This window comes from Clupea harengus, chromosome 13, assembly GCF_900700415.2.
Source record: "Clupea harengus chromosome 13, Ch_v2.0.2, whole genome shotgun sequence".
Classification (NCBI taxonomy): domain Eukaryota; kingdom Metazoa; phylum Chordata; class Actinopteri; order Clupeiformes; family Clupeidae; genus Clupea; species Clupea harengus.
In genome coordinates, this window is record NC_045164.1 from 15,211,390 (window position 1) to 15,231,382 (window position 19,993).

The 19,993-nt window shown below is 41.9% G+C and overlaps 2 protein-coding genes and 1 non-coding gene across 5 annotated transcripts; all 3 read right to left on the reverse strand.

The window, feature by feature from the left end:
* Positions 1-1,355: 1,355 nt before the first annotated feature.
* On the reverse strand, positions 1,356-5,995 carry rps24 (ribosomal protein S24). Of its 3 annotated transcripts, XM_031579121.2 has the most exons (7): positions 5,878-5,962; positions 4,735-4,800; positions 4,038-4,247; positions 2,725-2,838; positions 2,555-2,557; positions 2,019-2,037; positions 1,356-1,433 (listed from the first exon to the last, which is right to left on the reverse strand). In XM_031579121.2, exons 1-6 carry the CDS (start codon positions 5,878-5,880, stop codon positions 2,032-2,034), a joined length of 402 nt encoding a protein of 133 aa, XP_031434981.1. In that variant the 5' UTR covers positions 5,881-5,962; the 3' UTR covers positions 1,356-1,433; positions 2,019-2,031. The 3 variants fall into 3 exon arrangements, 2 of the variants coding, with proteins under 2 accessions (XP_031434981.1, XP_012694015.1); XR_004164965.1 differs by having other exon boundaries at positions 2,019-2,557; positions 5,878-5,995; XM_012838561.3 differs by lacking the exons at positions 2,019-2,037; positions 2,555-2,557.
* LOC116223350 lies at positions 3,752-3,877 on the reverse strand. The gene has a single exon (XR_004165053.1). It is a non-coding gene; the product is annotated as a small nucleolar RNA SNORA65 (small nucleolar RNA).
* A 1,006-nt stretch (positions 5,996-7,001) lies between the features above and the next one.
* pald1b (phosphatase domain containing paladin 1b) lies at positions 7,002-19,135 on the reverse strand. Its single transcript, XM_012838180.2, has 20 exons — positions 18,685-19,135; positions 16,048-16,248; positions 15,476-15,578; positions 14,710-14,889; positions 14,367-14,528; positions 14,003-14,163; positions 13,828-13,903; positions 13,503-13,654; positions 13,304-13,394; positions 13,041-13,145; positions 12,483-12,578; positions 12,227-12,361; positions 11,447-11,563; positions 10,994-11,170; positions 10,533-10,730; positions 9,838-9,978; positions 9,647-9,718; positions 9,060-9,200; positions 7,702-7,857; positions 7,002-7,151 (listed from the first exon to the last, which is right to left on the reverse strand). Exons 1-20 carry the CDS (start codon positions 18,711-18,713, stop codon positions 7,002-7,004), a joined length of 2,643 nt encoding a protein of 880 aa, XP_012693634.2. The 5' UTR covers positions 18,714-19,135.
* Between the last annotated feature and the right edge of the window lie 858 nt (positions 19,136-19,993).

Below are 19,993 nucleotides of genomic sequence, written 5' to 3' on the forward strand. Positions count from 1 at the left end.
ACAGACAGCAGCATGTGCTTTCACTCTGCAGTCAGCTCACGTTTCTCGACGTAATCCACTCGATTTCCCGCTGATCGGTATGAGCCACCTGCAGCTCATCTCAGATCAAATTCAAAATGACTGTTTTGTTGAGTGCTTACCGAGACTTGAGCGTAAATATTTTTAAACGTACGACTAGCTTCTCAGATTTGCCCTACGCATTCTATAGATTTAGTCGCTCCTGTGGAGCATTGTAAGGAATAATGTATTGCGTCAGCCCCGCCAGCGGGAATGTGTTGTATCGGCAGTGTGCGCTCGTCAATGAACCGCAGAGCATACTTTGCTCCATTGCTGGGGTATGCAGCGCCTCCAGGTGGCGAGTTTTATGAGGTAAAACCACAGCCATGAAAGGAATGATGTTACTCATTTGTCGTTTTATTTTGGGAACGGTGCCGTTCGTAAATCTTTATGGTACGTCATTGTGAATATATTTAAAATAGCTAAGGGATGTATACCATATCTTCATAGACACTAGTGGGTGGAAAAAAATGCAGGAAAGTAATTTTTTAGGCTACCTACAAGGGGACATCAAGAAACGAATGGATCTCTAAAAGCAGTGTACTAATACTATATTGGTGACTTGAATCAGATAAAATGCTGATTGAAAGCGAGGATCAGAAATGACTCCAAAATAGTTGTAGGTTTTATATAATGCTATAAGGGCAGATGCAATCAAAAATATATAAACCATTTGATTTCATTATTACTTAATAGCATATTAAGATCCCCTTTTCACTCGAGCCGTTACCTCAGGCCTCAATGCATAAATGTCTCAAGATGAAAACATTTGCCACAGAAGTGTACAACTTTTTCCACACTGACTAGTTTGTAAACAAGGAGTTTCTGAGGCTTAAATAAAGAATCGATAATGTTTGTGTATTTAAGTTATTACTGCAAAGTGATGATATACCTGCTCTGTGCATCTTGATGGTCCCAAAATGTTTACAATGACTCACCCAACTCCTCTTGCTGGCAGGTATTACACACTGGAGTTTAAATGAACCAGAGCCACACAGGCTTGGACCGCACATTCAGCAGCACATTCAAGTTCCATCTACTTCAGAAAATGCTGGAGGTGCAGCTTTTCTTCCTTTTCCTCAGAGCTGCTAGATTTAAGTGAAGTACTACACTCAAACGCTGAACAGAATTAGCATCCTTGACTGACGATTACGGGGTAACTACATTTATGTGTAGCACAAAATATGCCTTTAGTGCATCACATGGTATTCCCTTTTGGTAAGGAAAAACAGCAAAAGTAAAAAGAAAATAGCAATTAACCAATATTTCACACAAGAAATGCAATTTCAAAGTCCAGATTATGAAATTTTATCATTTTTATTCGTTGACAATATACAAGAACATCTTCAGGATGAAGGCCTCCCCTGACGGTCTCACTGTAAAGAGAGAAAGGACAGCGTGTCAGTTACCTTAAAGCGAATACAGAAGCGGTGCAACCTACCAGCCACTCCACAGTACCAGGTACTGAGGCAGGGGGAAGAGGAAAGGGGTGGCACAGACACAACTAGGGAGATCAACAGGGTCTGCCTGCATACTAAGTCTAGACACAATCTTATTTAAGGCTTCCACAGTGAACAAACGACTACTGTCAAACCAGTGCAAGTTAGGCACACTCCAAGATGAAAGTGGAGTAAGGACAGGATGAGGTGAAGATAGTCTTCATGCAGTTCAGTGGTTTGTTAATCTGGCTCACTTCAGATCAAACCCATGATTATACACACAAAGTCAGTGTTCACAGTGTTTAGTCAGTGTTCAGAAGAAGAGTTGGAACGGCATCAAACTGCATTGACAAGGGGGATACTGTATGGACAAACATCACTAAGGGTCTTACTAAGGGACAGGGTCTTTTCAAAAACACTTTCAAAACTGTTAAGGGGTTTAACATGCAGAGTTTTTTTAAATGTGAGCAGGACATTAGAGATGTGCATCATAACCAGCACACTATACCAACTCTGCTCTACCTGGAAAGACACCTCATTTCTGACCACGTCCACAGGAGGCAAAATAAAAGGCAAAAAGATGGGGAAAAATGATTAAGCATTTGAATCGACAGTTTTAAAGCAGTCTTAGGAGCTGCTCTCTGAGGCAACCGAGGTCAGGATGGCTAGTTACTCTTCATGCCAATCATGTTCAACCTGAACGTGACCCTTTACATTTTGGACACGACCTACTCAGAGAACAACTCTTAAGGCTGAGTGAATCTAGTGGGCACTCTACAGAGATCCTCATCTAGCATGAAGAGTCAAGCCTTGCCCACTACAGCTGGTCTATGGAAGCAGTACAGTAAACACAACTGAATAGCTCTATTAAGAGCAGTGTTATGAGAATCTTGGCACTGCACAACGATTAAAGCAGATCTGACCACAATAAGGGCAGATCTGATTGACAGGTAGTCAATAGCTAGGGTTAATAAGGGTGGTGTTTGGGGATCGTTAGCGTGGGACATCACCCCAATATATCTGTGGAAAGTAGTTACTCCACTCATAACACCATTTACCTTCTATTGTCCCGAACAAGATTTGGGAGAAGGGGAAAGATGACAAGAGCAAATTAAAATGGCAAAGAAACAGAAACAGCTCTAACCTGCTAAATAAAAAATGTGATGGCAAGCACAACAGAAGAGATTAAAGATGACATGTACTACACTTATGAGAAAGAGCAGCTTACCTTCTTGCCAGCAGCACCAACAGAGGCTTTTTTGGTTCCCCTGACCTTCTTCATTCTGTTCTTGCGTTCCTTGCGCTGTTTTCTGGATGTCTTCTTTTTCTCGTACAGCCCGTGCTGTTAAAATGGGACACATTGAGCAACATGTAAACAAACCCTCAAGTCAGCAAGAGTACATGTGTCCTGCCAGGACAACACCCAGTCTGAAAATGATCATTTTGAACTATGGGCAACTTAAAAACATAACATTGATGAAAATGCACTACCTGGTCAAGTTTGAGATAATGTGCTCTTACATATTCTTAGACATTCCCTCCACAATACTTCAGCTAAATGAATACTGTCCAGACATGAATCAATTTGATCATCAGACATTCAGGACATGGAGCAATGTGGTGGATGAGTCACTCTTTGCACTGAATGTCCTTGATTCAAACATGGTGTAATGATGGGCAAACTTTTTTATTTCCCTGCATTGAAGCGCACTTGTTGACAGCAATGGCTTGCCTTAGGCATTTATTAGGGTATTCTCTGCTCAGGGTTTCTTCCTTGCCACCGTCACTTTAGTGCTTGCTCTTGTTCCTGGCGCTATACAACTGAAACTGAATTGAAAAACTGGGCTAGCTGTTGTAGCAAGCAGTTTATCTTAAAACTATTAATTCAGCCATCACGTTATTTCCAAAGCACATATTCTAGCTAAAGGTTTGTAGGAAGGCAGGCCACTGCTGCACAATGCATAGAATGGAAACACTGCATACACATTCCCTCTCACTACAGGACAAATCCCATGCTGAGAGAAATCATGCTACTCCTTATTGACCGCTACTGACTTATTATCCAATTGTCTAAAGAAGGCCTAGGTAGGGTTATACACATGGGACTTTCTGGCAACCACAAAGAAAGTGTTAATATATTTTCTACCACGGGTAACACTAAAGAGCGGAAACATCCAATTTGATTACAATTAACTGTTTCAATATGGCTCACGCAGTCACTGCTGGTCTGTGGCAATGACTTGACTACTGGTGAGTTTTGTTCCAGGTTCTTTCGGCACAGAGTCACCCATCAGTTTGGGTGGCCCTGCTTCCTAGAGCTGGGTCTTTATTAGCCTCCACTGGACTATGCTCAGTCATAGGAAGACAGGCACAGTGGCGGGAGGCTGTGTCTAGAAACATTACAGAAATTCTAAGATTTCTATTCTTGACATTTGGCTACAACAGGCAAATTTTACACAAAATTAAAAAAAATCTTTCATTTTCAAGGCATACTAGAGAATGCACCACTGCAAACATCAACATATACACGTCTCAACATACCCTCTGCAGTCTGTATTTGGGCTCATTCTTCTTGGCGTAGTCCAATGAGTCGTAGACCATGGCAAAGCCGGTCGTCTTGCCACCACCAAACTGAGTCTTGAAGCCGAAGACGAACACTACATCAGGGGTGGTCTTGTAGAGTTTGGCAAGCTTCTCCCTGATTTCAGTCTTGGGGACTGTTGCTTTGCCTGGATGGAGGACATCGACAACCTGTGGAAAAAGTATTTCTGTTTTTAACAACTTTCGCTACAATGCACCATTAAACTATGACAACTCAGGATGTTTTCACCTGCCATTAAAATGCATTTTGGGCGACTGGATTGTAATCGGATAATGCTTGACCACAGAAAAATACAGGTGCGAATGCACTTAAGACGCATTCAGGACTGATTGTGATCTGATCGTCCAAACCACCTCCGGGGGCAGTGAGGGTCACACTGACCAGATTGAACACAAATGTAAAAGCAATTTCATTGTCAAAGCAAACAAACAATGGCAAAGACAACAATGGCAAATGCGCAAACGAGAGGGTGTTATTCGAGCTGGTCAGCGATCGCATCTCAATGTTGACACTGTATACACATATTATAACTTGGTGTAAATGTAATCATGTAAATGGCCTGTAAAAGTATGTCTATCCTGTAACGTGACAAAGCTTTGAAGTTTCACACAGGTAGACACCTCAAGGTACACTTACCATTTGCTTCCTCTGAAGCAAGCGGTTTGTCATAAACTTCCGTGTCCTGATTGTGACTGAGTCGTTCTGAAAAACAAGAAATTATTCTTAGGTCACTATGTTTCTCTGTGGTCATGTACCATCACACATAATCAAACCTTTATTACAGACACATCACATTGACTAAGTTACATACAAACGTAATCATGGTTTAAGAATACAAGTCAGCGTCCTACAAAAAGACAACAGTAACAATGTGGGATTCGTAGCGTGTAGTACTAAACCTTGTTTGATTCATTAAGCCAGGAAATGCAAACATGAGATTTCCTAAAACATAAGTTCAACGGAGAATCTTTCCAATAACTCCTACAAAACTAGCAAGCGTCAAGGCCTACAGGAGCAGGTTTGCAAATGCCAAACTAGCAGTGATGTTCACGTCAAGTTATTGTAGTCACGCCGTTAAAACTAATATTTTAAGGCATGTCATATTCCGAATTGATACTAGGTTGCGAACCAAGCAGCCATATAGGCTATATTCCCCTTCTAGTCACCATAGCTTTGAACAGCTCATTAGCCGGTAGTATTCCTTCTGTTTAGATGAGGATTACTAGCCAACTATACCTCCACCTGATATGAACCCAGATTTAAATGAAATCAGAACAATCAGAAGTACAGCTGTTTAATTCAGTGGCTTTAATACAAACGTATGCTAATGACTAGGAATAACGCGGACATCAACTGGCCAACCTCGCCTGCTAGCCAGCTAGCTGACGTTAACTGGCAGGATAGGGATGTGTACAGCTAACAGAAATTGCTACTGACAATGATCATTTCTCACTAATTTACGTCGCATTTCTTTCGTTAATGCCACAAAACCAAAGACATTTTAGCATCGTCGATGCTATCCAACCGCTTTTTTTTCACTTTAAAGGCTACATTACTAACATTAAGGGGACACACAAGGACACTGTAGCTAACGAGAGCCGACATATGAGAAGGCCAGCATTGTTATTAGGCATTAAACAGACAATTATCATCTCAATATGGGAGTTATACCACTTGTCAATGAATGGTGTACCACTAAGTTTAATAAATTCGTCTAAAACAAAAGGATGTTTCTGATAACAACAGATTTTGATAATCATTTATTGCCACAAAACTCACCATCTTGGCGTCGGCTCGCTCAGAGATGTGGAAAAGGAAGGAGGACCTCGAATCGGCCAATGAAATGCCTGAATGGAGGTAAGAGCGGCTTACGATTTGCCTGAGTAAAAATAGCGAGTGACTTTTATAGAATTTAATTTAAGCCTATTTATATCGAAATTATTTATTTATAAGTTGACAAATAACATTTCCTTTCATTTACACTGGTTTCTATGACTACTACACACAATAAAACTGTTCACAAAAAGTGTGATTTATTGACATAAATATAATTATTTAACAGCTTGAACTGATGCCAGTTGAATACATTACAATTCATTGCCCTACATGAAGATTAAAATAATAGTTCGCAGCGAAGCATTAAAATCGCATGCGCTAAGCCTATATAAAACAGTGTTTCCTTATTGGTTAAGTGTAACATCCAGAGAAAGCGCTAGGTGTCAGGCTGTATATTCTGATTCGACATTACTACGTAGCCTACATAATAATACTACTTATAAGTAATAATACTAATACTACTACAAATAATGATACCAAAGTTCTGTAAGTAAGGAATCAACTGTGCATACAGTGTCCTCATTGCGCTAATAGGTCAGTACACTGAAATCAACAATGTGGGCTATGTGGGATGGCTAATGAAAAGCAAAGCGGTGTGAAAGGTAAAGTACTGTTTCATTGCATTAATAACGCTCAAGTAACACCGCAATAATACGCTCAGATGAGGTGTATACACTTCAGTCACACAGTGTTAAAGACGAGTTACAAAACGTCCTTGATATGATTCAGAATAGACAATGATGAAACTCTGTTGAATAACACTTTTTGCTTAGCCAAGCAAGCATGTATAATGTTTTGTAGATGTGTTATGGGACGACCTCTTGGCAATACAATAATTTAGGTATAGTTTTGGATTATCTCTCTTCTCCATAATTACTGTAAACAAATATGATTTGAACAAATATATATTTTGTTTTGGGAGACGTAATAAATCATTCCCAAAGTCAGACAAGAGAAAGTAACCCAACTGAAATTCAAACTGATTTAATTAGTATTGAAATAGTAAAAGGAAGGAAAAATGGTAATTTACAGAGACATGGCAAAAGGTTCATTATGCATTCTTGTCTTCACATGAGCTCTCCACGAACAGGCAGTGCATGAGCAAGGTGCTGTCGCCAGCGGCAACGGAGACGGGCCAGTGACATGTCCTTGGGGTTGTCAAACTCAGAGAAACCCAGCTGGTTGAGAATGGCAAAGACTCCTGCTCTGGCAGCAACCTGTGGAAAGTAAAGAAAAGACTCACTGTTCAATATTGCCAATCAGTCAGCCTTGACACGCTCACAACATGCTATCCATGCTAAATAGGGATTTTGTATATAAAGACCAGTTTAAACAGATTCAAACAAACAAATTGCATGGTGTGGTACATTAAATGTTTGAATCTGAGTGTTCAAAAGATTTTTTTTTTAAAGAAAGATATACAGTATCCTTTCTTGTATTCTACCCTGATTTGGTGTTTCAATAAATATGAGACCTCTTATCAGGTTACTAATGTGACTGTGAGGTTGGCTTATGTGTGGTCACAAGAATGATCCCCACGGCACATGTTTAAACTGAATGGCTACACCACACATCTAGTTGAGGTGGTCGGACAGGTGAATGGAGATGAAATGAGAAGAAAAGACAGGGGTGATCTACTCAGTCTCCACTGAAGCATCTCAAGAGAAGCTCAGCCATAATAACATAAACAACACTGAGGAAAATCTGGGCAGTAACTTTGAACCATTGTACAATTGAGATACAAGAATGAGGGAGATAAATGGCCACCTGGTACATCCATGTACTGAATGGTCGTCTCCAGGAGTCCTTCTTCTCCAGATGGAGGTATGTGTTGAACAGGATGAGGTAAATGTAGCGTTCAAGGTACTGGAGACTTTTCAGCTGCAAAACCTGAGACTCCTGTTCTGTCTTTGCAGCTTTGATCTAAGGAAAAAAATAAATAAAAAAAATGCTGTAGATTTCATGAACTGCCTTTATTACCTAACAGTCCCTTGAAGCACATTCCCTTTAAACAGTTTTGTGTCTGCACAGAAAGCAGCAATCATTCTTCTCCTGTTCTGCAACACCTTGGAGTTTCATTAAAATGTACTATTTTAGAACAAAAGGAATACCTTATTCTAGTAGAGGGTAAAGAGGTGGCTATTTACCAGTGTAATTCATTGCACTTCTGACACTCCCACATGAGTAGTTCCTTTCTCATTCCACAAATACTACAGACTTCACCATAGGTGCTGTGCCATTAAACTGCTATAAAAGGAGACATTATTAACCACTCTGTGGTACTTCAGCTTGTGTTTACACTGCAGACCATAAACATGCCAGACCGTCAACAGGCATGAGAAATTGCAGATATTATTCAGTTAGGATTGATGTTTATTTGTACTCTCCTGACGCAAAATGTGTCAACTGAAGGTATGCAGTCTCACTGATATTGTGCTTTTTAAAAATACCTCTAAAAATGGCATAGTTCCTGCCTGTGAAGTGTATTAAAAGCTAAACTATGGCTTTTTTTGTTATGACCTGGTAATCCTCTACGTACGTCAATGACATTGCCATATGAATCTTGTATCTTTCTATTTTTGACAATCACCTTCAATAACGTACTAGTAATTCGTTTGACACACGTTAACACAGTGTTTTATGCCACTTCAAACTGACCCTTACCACTGGATCCACTAGAACAAGACCAGAAAGACCATTCCTATTTACGTACCTTTATTGATTTTGTGATATGTTCTCTTGAGCTGGAAAAGCAATGTATTTAATGGCTATGCTGATCACCATACAAGAGACCAACTCCAAGTTAAAGCATGCCCACCATACATTGTGAAATGGACATTTTCTAAACTGCACTTGACATCTGATGGTCTCAATGGAACCCTCCATGCAGTATCCCCTATTGGGATGGGCCTGCCTCCTTGAGATGCAACTGAGACTGCAGCAAACTCATCCGACAAGATTCACCATGAGCAACAAAAATGTCATTGAAATCCAGACAATAGAATACTTAGCGATGACTCTAATCTAGTCTAAAATCTAATAGCAAGAAGGGAAATATATTGATTAACCAAATGTTTTATCTAAAAAAGTGAATGTTCAAATGACTTTTATCCATATTGTCCCACCTGTCTGTAAGCGCAGATGATGATCTCTCTCAGGTGGTAATGCATAGGTGTCATGGTCTCACTCACAACGTCCAGCGCCATGTCCACCTCCCTCTTCATCTGATGGCCCTGGGGCAGGAGCCTCACTACCTGCATCACCACCTACACACACACACACACAGGCACGCACGCACGCACGCACGCACGCACACACACACACAGGCACACACACACACACACACAGGCACACACACACACACACACACACAGGCACACACACACACAGGCACACACACACACACACACACACACACACAGGCACACACACACACACACACAGGCACACACACACACACACAGGCACGCACACACACACACACAGGCACACACACACACAGGCACACACACACACACATACACAAAGATTGAGTTCATCTATATCTGTTTTTCTAATAAGGCCTTCTCAAATTGTAAAAAATAGGTAGCTTTTAAGTGCCCCATAATGTGCAGATATACTCTGCTCACTGTAAGACAAACAAGTAAGATGAGTTCCATGTCATTCATGGAAGCAGATCACTAAAGCAATGATTGTCTTGTGCTTGGGTTACCTCAAACTCTCCTTTTGTGTATTTAGCGTGGGGGATGCTCACAATCTGTTCCTCCACTACATCAGGGAAGCCCTACACAAAGAAGGTTGACGTAAGTTATGATACTATCTGTAAATGGCAGTATATTTTATATATTTTTAATTCTTAAAATGGTAACAATGGTAATGTTGTGAGGGGAAACCAGATCTGACGTTGAAGTGCCACAGGGTGAGGGTTGCGATGACCATGGCGGTGGTGGTCCTGTCTTTGCCGTTGTGGCAGCTGAGGACAAATGCAGAGGCCGGGTTCTCAGCTAAGGTGCTCTTCATGGCTTCCAACAGCTCATCAAAGACCTTTAAAAATAAAAATATCTGTTAAAAAAGAAAGGTGAAGAGAGAGGCAACCCTGGCATCTATCCTGACAGATCAGGAGAGTCATGTTAGATTTTAGAGTTCTGTTTCAGAATTAGGAATCATTACTCCCAAAGTCCATCCCCTTGTCCTCGTCGCGGGAGGTGGTAACAAACAAAGTATGGGATTGCCAAATAGGGCGATGTACGGTGGGTGGATTTCTAACCGGGCCGCTACAGTTGCCATGAAGGCCTGCTTGGAATAACCCGAGCCTGCTTAGAATAATGCTGGCTAAAGGGGCTCTGGTGAAGCTGGGTGGGCCAATCCCTCGCTCAGTGGATTTATTGGATTACTGAAAACATCCAGAACAAGTGGATACCAAATCGCATTTGGGGGTCAACAACAGAAGTCATTAGAATACAATAGTTACAGCGTGCTCTGAGCCAATGAATACTCTACAAGAAAGCACATCACCAACAACAGTATAACATATGACATGTCTTTGGTTTAATGCCAGACTAACTTCCTTAGTGTGTATATAACTTGTGAATACATGCCTCTTCATGCGGGGCACAGTGATCTGCCAGGGGGATGCGTCTGTAGCTGAGGCCTGTGTGTGCGCTGCCCTGCTGGCTGAAGATCTCCTGCAGTGTGTGGCAGCTCTTAAACATCCTCATCTGCCTCTCCTGCTCCAACATCACCTCCAGCCACTTCTCCGAGCGCAGGACCTCCTCCGCCAGGGTGTGCTCCAGTTCCTGGGACACAAAGCTGGAGATAACATGGCAGAGAAACACCTAGGGCCCTATTTGACGGGCAATAAGTAAAGAAACAAGCAATGTCTGAACTAAATGTATCATGTGGTGTGTGGGAGCATTGCAATGACCCAGCCATGTTTGCGCTTAGGATCTAGCTTATGGTATTGAATTAGCAAAATGGGTTTGCCATATATAAAAGATAGGCTATTTAGTGAAATCTAACTGTGAAGTACTGCTGTTTGAGATTAGCATAGAGATGTCACCTGGAGCTGGTGTGGGTTCTGTGTGCAGACTCTGATGGGCTTCTCCAGACAGGTGGGTTCTCGTGGGATGAACACCTGGCCATTGCCTTCCACCACCAGCTCCTCCTGCAAGTTGACCCACAGCAGGTGGGCATGCTTCCTCTGCTCCGTCAGGTAGGACAGCACTGCAGACAGAGCCTGAGACAAAGGCAAGGCAGTCATCACGCTGTCACTTAACAACAAATCTGATGCTTTGTCAGTCTGAAATTAAGTATAACATTACTTTTAATTAGCACTACAATACTTTTACTCATCTGCACACCCATTACTTACAACAACAGTTTTGTCCTCTCACATTTGAAAGAGGGGTGGGTTTACACCACCAGTGTGCAGCCACACAGCAGGCCTGAAAGTGTGGAACAGCACATGGCCTTTGCTTTGTTGTTGCGTGGAGATGTTTGTGTATAATCCTACCTCAGAGCCAGGCTGGGTCATGCCGTACACAGCCATTTTGGGGACTCGCCTGAAGTTGGACACTTTCATCTCCTTGGCTGTACTCAGGATGTCTGGCGCTAGATATTCACTTGCTACCTATTAAAAGAATGAGTGAATATGTAAACACAGCAGGGCACAGATGGTGCCGTGTCTGTTTAGCAGCTGGGGCAGCTCATAAATAACAAGACCTCGAGCAGGGGTTCCTGTAATTGGGGTTACAGTAGAGTTCAGGTGCAGGACATCATTTTAAAAAACATATCACTCTCAGTTATACTCAGAAAAAACATTTCCCAATCCAGTTATCAGACAATAAAGTAAAACACTGGGCTCCTTTTGTAAACGCACATGTATTAGGTTTGCCAAGATATGTCTTTAAAGATAACATGATTCGAAAATGAACTGTGTTTTACTTTGTCAACTCATGTGGTCAGTCATAATTTGTAGGCTTATACAATCACAAAAATAAATTTTCTTTCATAATGTAACTGCTCAACTAAGCTCAAATCAACTGACTTTTCCCACTTCTTAAACAGTGAGATGTATTTGCTTATGTGATTTAATCCATTACATTCCTGGGTCATATAGAGGTTATTTACAGAGCATATATTGTGGTTCACTTGTACATGTATCACATTCATCACATTACTGAAGGTAACAGCACATGTAATGTAGTCTTTAAATGGGGCGTGTGGGGGAGGTATTGCTCAGGAGGGGTTCCACATGTGTGCTCTTATGAGCGGCTTTGAAGTTGATCCTCACCAGTACCCTGGTCCCCCTTGTGACGAGGGCTGCTGGTGCAGAGAGCTCTGACAGATCGATAGCGGCTAGCAGGCGGTAGATCCATGCATTAGAGCACATCCACTGACTGAAGTTCATGGCAAATACCAAGGGATACTATTTGAAGAGGATAGATGGGTAAATAGACAGACAGATAGACAGAGAGAGAGATTTTAGTTTTATGTGAAATTGTGAATATTAAATTTGGTCTAGCAAGAGTTGATAAAGTGGGGAATACCTGCTCATGAAGATAGGCATTAAAGACTATCAGGTAAAAGTAACACTCGAGGCTCTGAAGTGTCCTTTGAAGAAAATATCTTTTTGTGCTGTTCCCCTGTGCATCAGAAACACACATTTGAATTCTTATCACGTATGACCACGGCACACAACAAGCCTATCGCTCTGTCATTTTCCTTACCTAACTAAACCTCAGACACCCCTGCTTTATTGTCACATGACCCTGAAATGGAGACTGCAAACCATAACAAACCAAATATACCCAAGACACAGAGGGCCAGAAAGGACAGTTTTGTTATCTCATTATCGTGACAGAAATGATTATGTCCTTGAAATGTGAATCGTAACCTTGTTAGCCTGAAGCTGAAGCGCCTGGTTGTGATTTATATTCCCCTTTCAGGGACATGTGTCAACAAAGGTGAGGTGTATGGGTTAGGGCAGCACGGATCTGAAGCAGATAGAGACATGTGTCAACAAAGGTGAGGTGTATTGGTTACAGCAGCACGGATCTGAAGCAGGAAGTGACCATTGTTCCAATCCCCCAGTGTGATGACCTTACCTGAATCTGGTAATCCTCTCCAATCCCCGCCAGTTTTGTCTTGTTTTCATAGAGTGAATCTTTTATGTTGTGCATCTTTGAACACAAAGCAATTGCAGTGTTCACCTGTTGCAAACAACAAACAGCTTACATTTATTTGACTAAGGACGTACTGTGAAAGTAAATGAGCCAAAGTGTAGTTCTGTTTTCAATGATGGTGAGCATGTTTGCAATGGCAAAGGGACTAATTCACCGTGCTCCCATGGGCACAGTGAAGTCCTCACCTCCTCCAGGACCTGCTGACCTTCTGGAAGTCTACTGGTTAACATCTTTATGATCTGAAACTCAGGCCTGTCTTGTGTCCTCTCTGACCTGCTGGGAAGTGAACAAGATCAAATGCATCAGAATGGGACAGATGTGCACACACATGTGTAAGCTGCGGTGACATCTGCAATGTAAAATCCAATCACACAAGAATCTCACATAGCTTGCTTGGGTGCTCCCTTCAGATGATGCATGACCAATGCACCCAGGATCATGCCCAGGTTGGTGCGTCCGACCCCCACCTGGCAGCTGAAGAGCAGACATGGCAGAGGTCTGCAGGGATCCCTATGAGGAGCCAGGCTGGGGGTCTCCTGAGGGCAACATGGAACAGTTCAGGCTTTGAAGATGTACACCGTTACATGTGTTAAGACATTTGAAGAAAAATGGTCATCAAAGAAAGATAACTCCACGAATAGAACCAGATATTGTTATCAAAATGAAGCAACTTCCTTGGGTCAAAAATGTATGTCTGGAACAGTCATACCCTTAACACACTGATGAAGGCATCAAAAGTCTCTTCCAGAGGTGCTCCTTCCATTGGCAGTGGTAGGCGATAATACCTGTGGCATATCATGGGGTAAAGTCACACTAAGATCATCTTAACCACCATATCATTTCAGACAAAATGTGATATGTTTTGAAACCCATGTTTGAGTCACCTGTAAGAGGGCAGAGTAAACAAGGCTCTCTTGTAGATCTCCTCAGTGACATGGATATCCTCCTCTGACAGAATGGATACAATATGGGGCTCGTCTTTAAAGTGTTCAATGTCATTATAGACGTAGAATGCATTCTGACTCAGTTTCGCAAAGTCACACAACTGCAAATGAAACAAAGAAAATGTGTGTCATTTTCAAAGCATTGTACAGACCCCATTACACGTGTGACTGCATTTTATTCTGTGGACTAAAGCACTCAAAGAGAGGAAGTCCATGCCTACAGACCATGGGATTATGTCAGAAAGCAGGCTGTGTTTGAGGAGACGAATGGAAACGGTCATAAAGCCATTGGATTGCCTCACACCTCTCTCCTGATGGTCAGCTCCAGATGCTCTGGTGTGAGTTCCCTCAGATCGTGAAGGTTCTCGTGGAGGTTCTCCTTTCTCCTGGGCGTGTAGGACACAAAGTCCTGTTCCCCGCGTACAAATACAACCGGCTCCTCCCGGACACAGAAGAAAATAATCTCCTTTTTGGAATTGCATGGAGGTGAAAATGATATTTTAGTAAAATAATTGACGATTTTGATGATGGAATGTTTATTCACAGTCATGAGGAATAAAAATGAGCAAGAGGTCATGTCTTGTGTTGCTCTACAGAACATTCTGTCCACTTTACTGCACGCATTTACAAAACTGAACAGTGCTGACCTCATGACCTGCCCTCTGGAGTCTCTGGAGGACCTGATTGAAACCATGCAGACTGGGTTGGCCCATGCCATAGATGGGGGAGTCCCCTTGAGCCTTGCGGAGGTTTGGGGCCCCGTAGCTTCCTGTGGTGTTTAAGACATCTGTTCTACTGTCCACATCCTGAACTATAAAGTACTCCCCCTGGAGAGGAGAGACAGAGCACAGGAGAAGTGGGACACTCTCTCTATGGGTATGGTCATTCTAAGGAGTCGTTTATTATTTATTATTATTTATTATTTATTATTATTTGACCCCTTCTAAATGTCTTCAAAAGCACAATTCAATAGCAAGGTACTCTTGCTAATCATCTATACAGTTGATATAAGTGAATACATTCTGGTGAACCTGTGGGAATACTCAAGGAAGGTTTTCTTGGTCATTTACATTTACATTTACATTTACATTTAGTCATTTAGCAGACGCTTCTGTCCAAAGCGACGTACAAGGGAGAGAATAGTCAAGCTACGAGCAATAGAACCTGGTGTAACAATAAATGCTACTTTACATAAGAAATATAACAAAATGAAAGAAAGTGCAGAAATGTAACTGCTGTAATTGCAAGTTACGGTCATGTCAGTTAATTGCAAGTTACGGTCATGTCAGTTACTTGCTAAAAAATGTCTCTAAAGCTACTTAACATGCTATGTAGATAATAGGTAGATTGATCTATCTTGGATTTACACACTTCGCATCACATATTTAAATCAAGTGCAGCTCATGACCTTACCAACACAAGGTAATGTTCAGGCATGTTGTCAGATACTCTGCCCACTGTGTAGTTGGCTGGGAGAAGATCATCGTGCATCTGGAACTCCACTCTACAATTATACCTGTTAACACAGTTAACCATGTCTATGAGAATGAAAAGAAGTCAAAAACAAGTTGAATTGAACATGTGCGACTTCTCTTCAATGGTAGTTAATAGATAAATAATAATGCCATCAAAAGATATAATAATAAGGCATCTAAAGGCATAAGAATGTTCCCTTTGAATGAGGTCAAATATATTCTAAAGACATGTTTGTCCTCAGACTTCCACATGTCTCTCCACAAGATGGCACTGACCCTGATCAGTTCTATTGAGCTTTAGTGGTCACTTCATTGATTGAGATCTATGCGGCCATGTTATCTATCAGTATGCCTACAAATTTGTTTGGAGACGCTTGCTGTTTGTCATTTTGCTGATGACAAATGACCTTTGGGCATCCTGATTCCACTCCAATCCTGTCACATCGTGTAGGTTGAGTTCTGAATGTCTCTCCAGCTCTCATGAGTGACTTGATGTTATGAGACACTTACGTGATGAACACTGGGGCTACTTTGTTGGTGATGATGGACTTGGCCTTGCTGTTCAGAAAGCTGACCATCTGAGGGGAGCTGTTGCTAGGGGAGCGTCTGTCTGTAGCCATGTCGTTGCCATGTAGGATGATGCCTTTTTCACGTCTGGAAGAGGTGAATGACTGCGGTGCTGCGCTGGCAGTTGTGCCCATAATGCATGTCCTGATGAACAAAGACACATTTTAAAACAGTCCCAAACATGGTAGGCGTACTAATTCATTAATAGTGGACATCCTCATCATGCAGCACTTTTAACAAGGTTGTCTCCCAGAGAAACGGTTTGCGTTTTGAGTTTTGTTCTATTAATTGTTAACAAAACTGAATGTAGGATAGATGTGAGATTTGGATTTTACTCTCCATCACTAAATTGTTAAAATTATTAACAGTTAAGTATAGTTAAGACACCAAATTGTCATTTGAATTTGTCATTACATTCATTTACATGAAAATGTCAAACAAACAACAATGAACAGAACTGACATAATGTGCCAGACCCATGGCATGGATAAATGCAATATCAGTACTGACATTCTGATGTCCCTCTTCCCCCTCTCCACCATGACCATGTTACATCATGCTGTGGACAGAGCCACTGTGCACCGCTCAGCTATGAGTCACCGCGGAGCCGTGGGAGTGAGAGTGGGCTTCTCCAGCGGAGCGAGCTGCCACATTGACAGCATTGAAGGGTGAAAGGAAAAGAACAGCAACGACTTCAACAGCGAGCAGAGAGGATTGGTTTGAAAATACTTAAGTGAAGGCCAATGACAATTATTATCAAGCATCTACATGTCTTTTTACTCATGCACTATTTGTTTGGAGCAACTGAACAATAGTTCATAAACTTTCCACGGCTGAGTTCTTTGTGCTCCCATTTTGTCTTGGTTGTTTTTTCTTGGTATCAGCCATCTTCCAGTGACCTTTTTTAACAAATCTAAATGCAGTAATTCTATTAGAGGAGGATAGATGTCTTGGTGTAATCCATATTTCTGTCACGAACTAAAGCATCAGACAGAATGAGCTGAAGGAAAGTACAGAATGATGAAGAGATTCTCTGTCTGTCTGTCTGTCTGTCTGTCTGTCTGTCTGTCTGTCTGTCTGTCTGTGTGTCTGTCTGTCTGTCTGTCTGTCTGTCTGTCTGTCTGTCTGTCTGTCTGTCTGTCTGTCTGTCTGTCTGTCTGTCTGTCTGTCTGTCTGTCTGTCTGTCTGTCTGTCTGTCTGTCTGTCTGTCTGTCTTTCTAATCTTTGTCTCACACTATATCTCTGCCTTCTTATTTGTCCCATGGTCCAACCCCTGTTGGGCATCTGGCGGCCTGACGGTAGAGTGGGTTGGATCAAGTATTCAGAGGGACAGCCTTCTCACGAAACACACCACAGATCAACCCCCAAATGCCCCGTACCAGGCTATAGAAGTTACAGATATAAATACTTAAAGGCAAAAGGTTGTACATATTTGAGCTCAACAGCCAAACAATACACCAGGACTGTGTACAACCACCAGAGTATTTACTTTGAGTGCACATAGAGAACAGACCATGAGGAGCAAGTAGCTGAATTAGACAAAAAGTGTATTGGATTGGAATCGCAGGCTGCGTTGTTGTGTCTTGTTGTGTCAGACTGCGTTGCAAGTATCTTGTGAAATGCATAATGTAGCAAAATGACAAATAAATGTAATGAATTCTCAGTCATGTGACAAGGTTGAATATATTCATGGGGTAAATAAGTGTATGAGCCTCTGGAGGCATGTGCAGCTTGCTGGTAACTTGCAGTTTATAGTCTGATCACTGAGAAACCAGAGGCCTGGAAAAAGATTTCCCTGGTGAGGGTGGACTTCCAAATCTGATTTCCAGTACTGTCCCTTGGAACAGACAGTATATGGGCATGAATTGCCCTGACATGCTAGGGTGTATTATGGTGAGACCTGCTCACTGATATAAGTGCAGCAAAAGTGGTGATTTTTCATTTTGATAAAATTTAATTTATGGCCATGAATGTTGATTACATGAAGACCTGTGGTCGGGGGTTTGTTGTTATATCATTAAATAAAGACACATATCCTAGGTTTATTTACATTTTCAAAAGTCACAACCTGATGTATTAGCATGCATTCATATGTAAAATATGTACTGTTCAGCGTGTGAAAGAATTATGGTTCTCACTCAACACTGTGGCCCCCCACCCCCCCCTTTCCCCTTCCGAGAGTATATTTCACAGGAAAAATGGGCATGGAAAGTCAAATTATATGTTCAAGATACTTCCAGAACTCTAAATCTGTTTTAATACAGAAACTTTACTTAAGTGGTGGCCACAGCAGATGCATCTGAACAAAATGTTATATTTAAATGTTTCCTTCCTTAAACTACATACATAAACACGGATATCACAAACTCAGGGCCCAGTCCAATCCAGATCAAACCTCAAGAACACTCAAATAAAGTCATTTCAAATCAACCAGACAAGAAAAGTGAACATTTCAATATTACTTAAAATGCTGCCAGTTCATCAGACAGAGAGAGAGAGAGAGAGAGAGAGAGAGAGAGAGAGAGAGAACAAGAGAGAGAGAGAGAGAGAGAAAGAAGATGGGGTTGGGAGGTACATCACCTGGCTCTCTCTGCTCTGTCTCCCACCATCCAGTCTCCCTGTGTTTAGGCGTGCCAGCTGAGGAAGATAAACAGTGGCAGCGGCCGGTGGAGTGGAGACTCACTGAGACATGGTCCTCTGCTCTCCCTCCTCACAGGTGAGCTTCCACCGTGTCTATTCCCACTGGCCCAGGAGCAGGTACTGACAGACTGGCATTGTGAGGGCGCTAGACGCAGAGCCTGCTGCTGAGACAGAGGGCACAGAGAGCTGGAACCCGACAGAGCCACCATCCACCTCACTTGTGCATCTCCTCAACAGACAGACGACTGGGGCGATGAGAGGATGTGTGGGAGGACTCTTTGAGAACTTCTCTCTCTCTTTCCATCACACACACACACACACGCCTGGCCAATCACCCACTCAATCTCCTGGCAACAGACCATGTAAAAAACAGCAGACCCTAAGCATATACTCACCACACTCAGAATCAATAGCTTGCATGACAAGGGTCTGTTTATTTTGAAGGGTGCCTGAATATGAGTAAGTGTTTCCACATATAATTAATTTATTGGTGTTAATAAATCTATATCTAAAGTTGCAACAGATGGATTATGTTGATATTGCATGAGAATGTAACATATAGCTGAAAAGATTATATGTATCTATGATAAGTAAAACTGGCATGAGACATGTTCTTATTTCAGAGTTCAGTATTTTACCCTGTGTCCATGATTCTCACACACAGAAGAAATTGCGTTAAAACATTATCCCCTGTCATTAAAGTCCAAACTGTCCCTGTGGAAAAAACATGGGAGACAAAAATATAATTTAAACATAATCCATTACTCTATCACAGCCATTGGTTTAAAGGGGCAAGAAGGACATGCATGGTTTTAATGCTCACAGCGCCAGATAATGTGCATATTGTTATTTGACCTAGTCATCGCTGTAACACATCAATGCACTATTCGTCTATGAGGGAAGGAGGGCAGCCCTGTAGAATAGTCACCACTTACTAAATGATGTTCATGAATATAATCATGGTTGGAGGCCATTTTTAGCTTGGCAGTTTCTCCTGAAGACTCCCTTCCTTTCCACATACTGTCCTGTTGTTTATATAAACACCTCTTTGGCATCCCACATACCTAACCCTACCCCTATCCCATGCTTGCCATGAATCCTCCTCCAGCAGGGTGAACAAACAAACCCTCAATCAAATATTAGCAACCGCACGTGGCATTTACGCCATTGATTTAACTGCTGCTTCCTAAGAGGCTATGTCTTTCATGTCACAAAAGGACTGCATGCTCAAACTAGGCCTACGGGCAGA

Excerpts from the sequence above, each read along its gene's own strand:
- rps24 (XM_031579121.2), bottom strand. Across the intron at positions 4,248-4,734 it reads TGCTTCAGAGGAAGCAAATG|GTTGTCGATGTCCTCCATCC; the intron begins GTAAGTGTACCT and ends CTTTTTCCACAG. Across the intron at positions 2,839-4,037 it reads CCAAATACAGACTGCAGAGG|CACGGGCTGTACGAGAAAAA; the intron begins GTATGTTGAGAC and ends CCATTTTAACAG.
- pald1b (XM_012838180.2), bottom strand. The coding sequence starts at position 18,713 with ATGGTGGGAGACAGAGCAGAGAGAGCCAG. Across the intron at positions 11,564-12,226 it reads CAAGGGGGACCAGGGTACTG|GTAGCAAGTGAATATCTAGC; the intron begins GTGAGGATCAAC and ends TTCTTTTAATAG. Across the intron at positions 11,171-11,446 it reads TGACCCAGCCTGGCTCTGAG|GCTCTGTCTGCAGTGCTGTC; the intron begins GTAGGATTATAC and ends CCTTTGTCTCAG.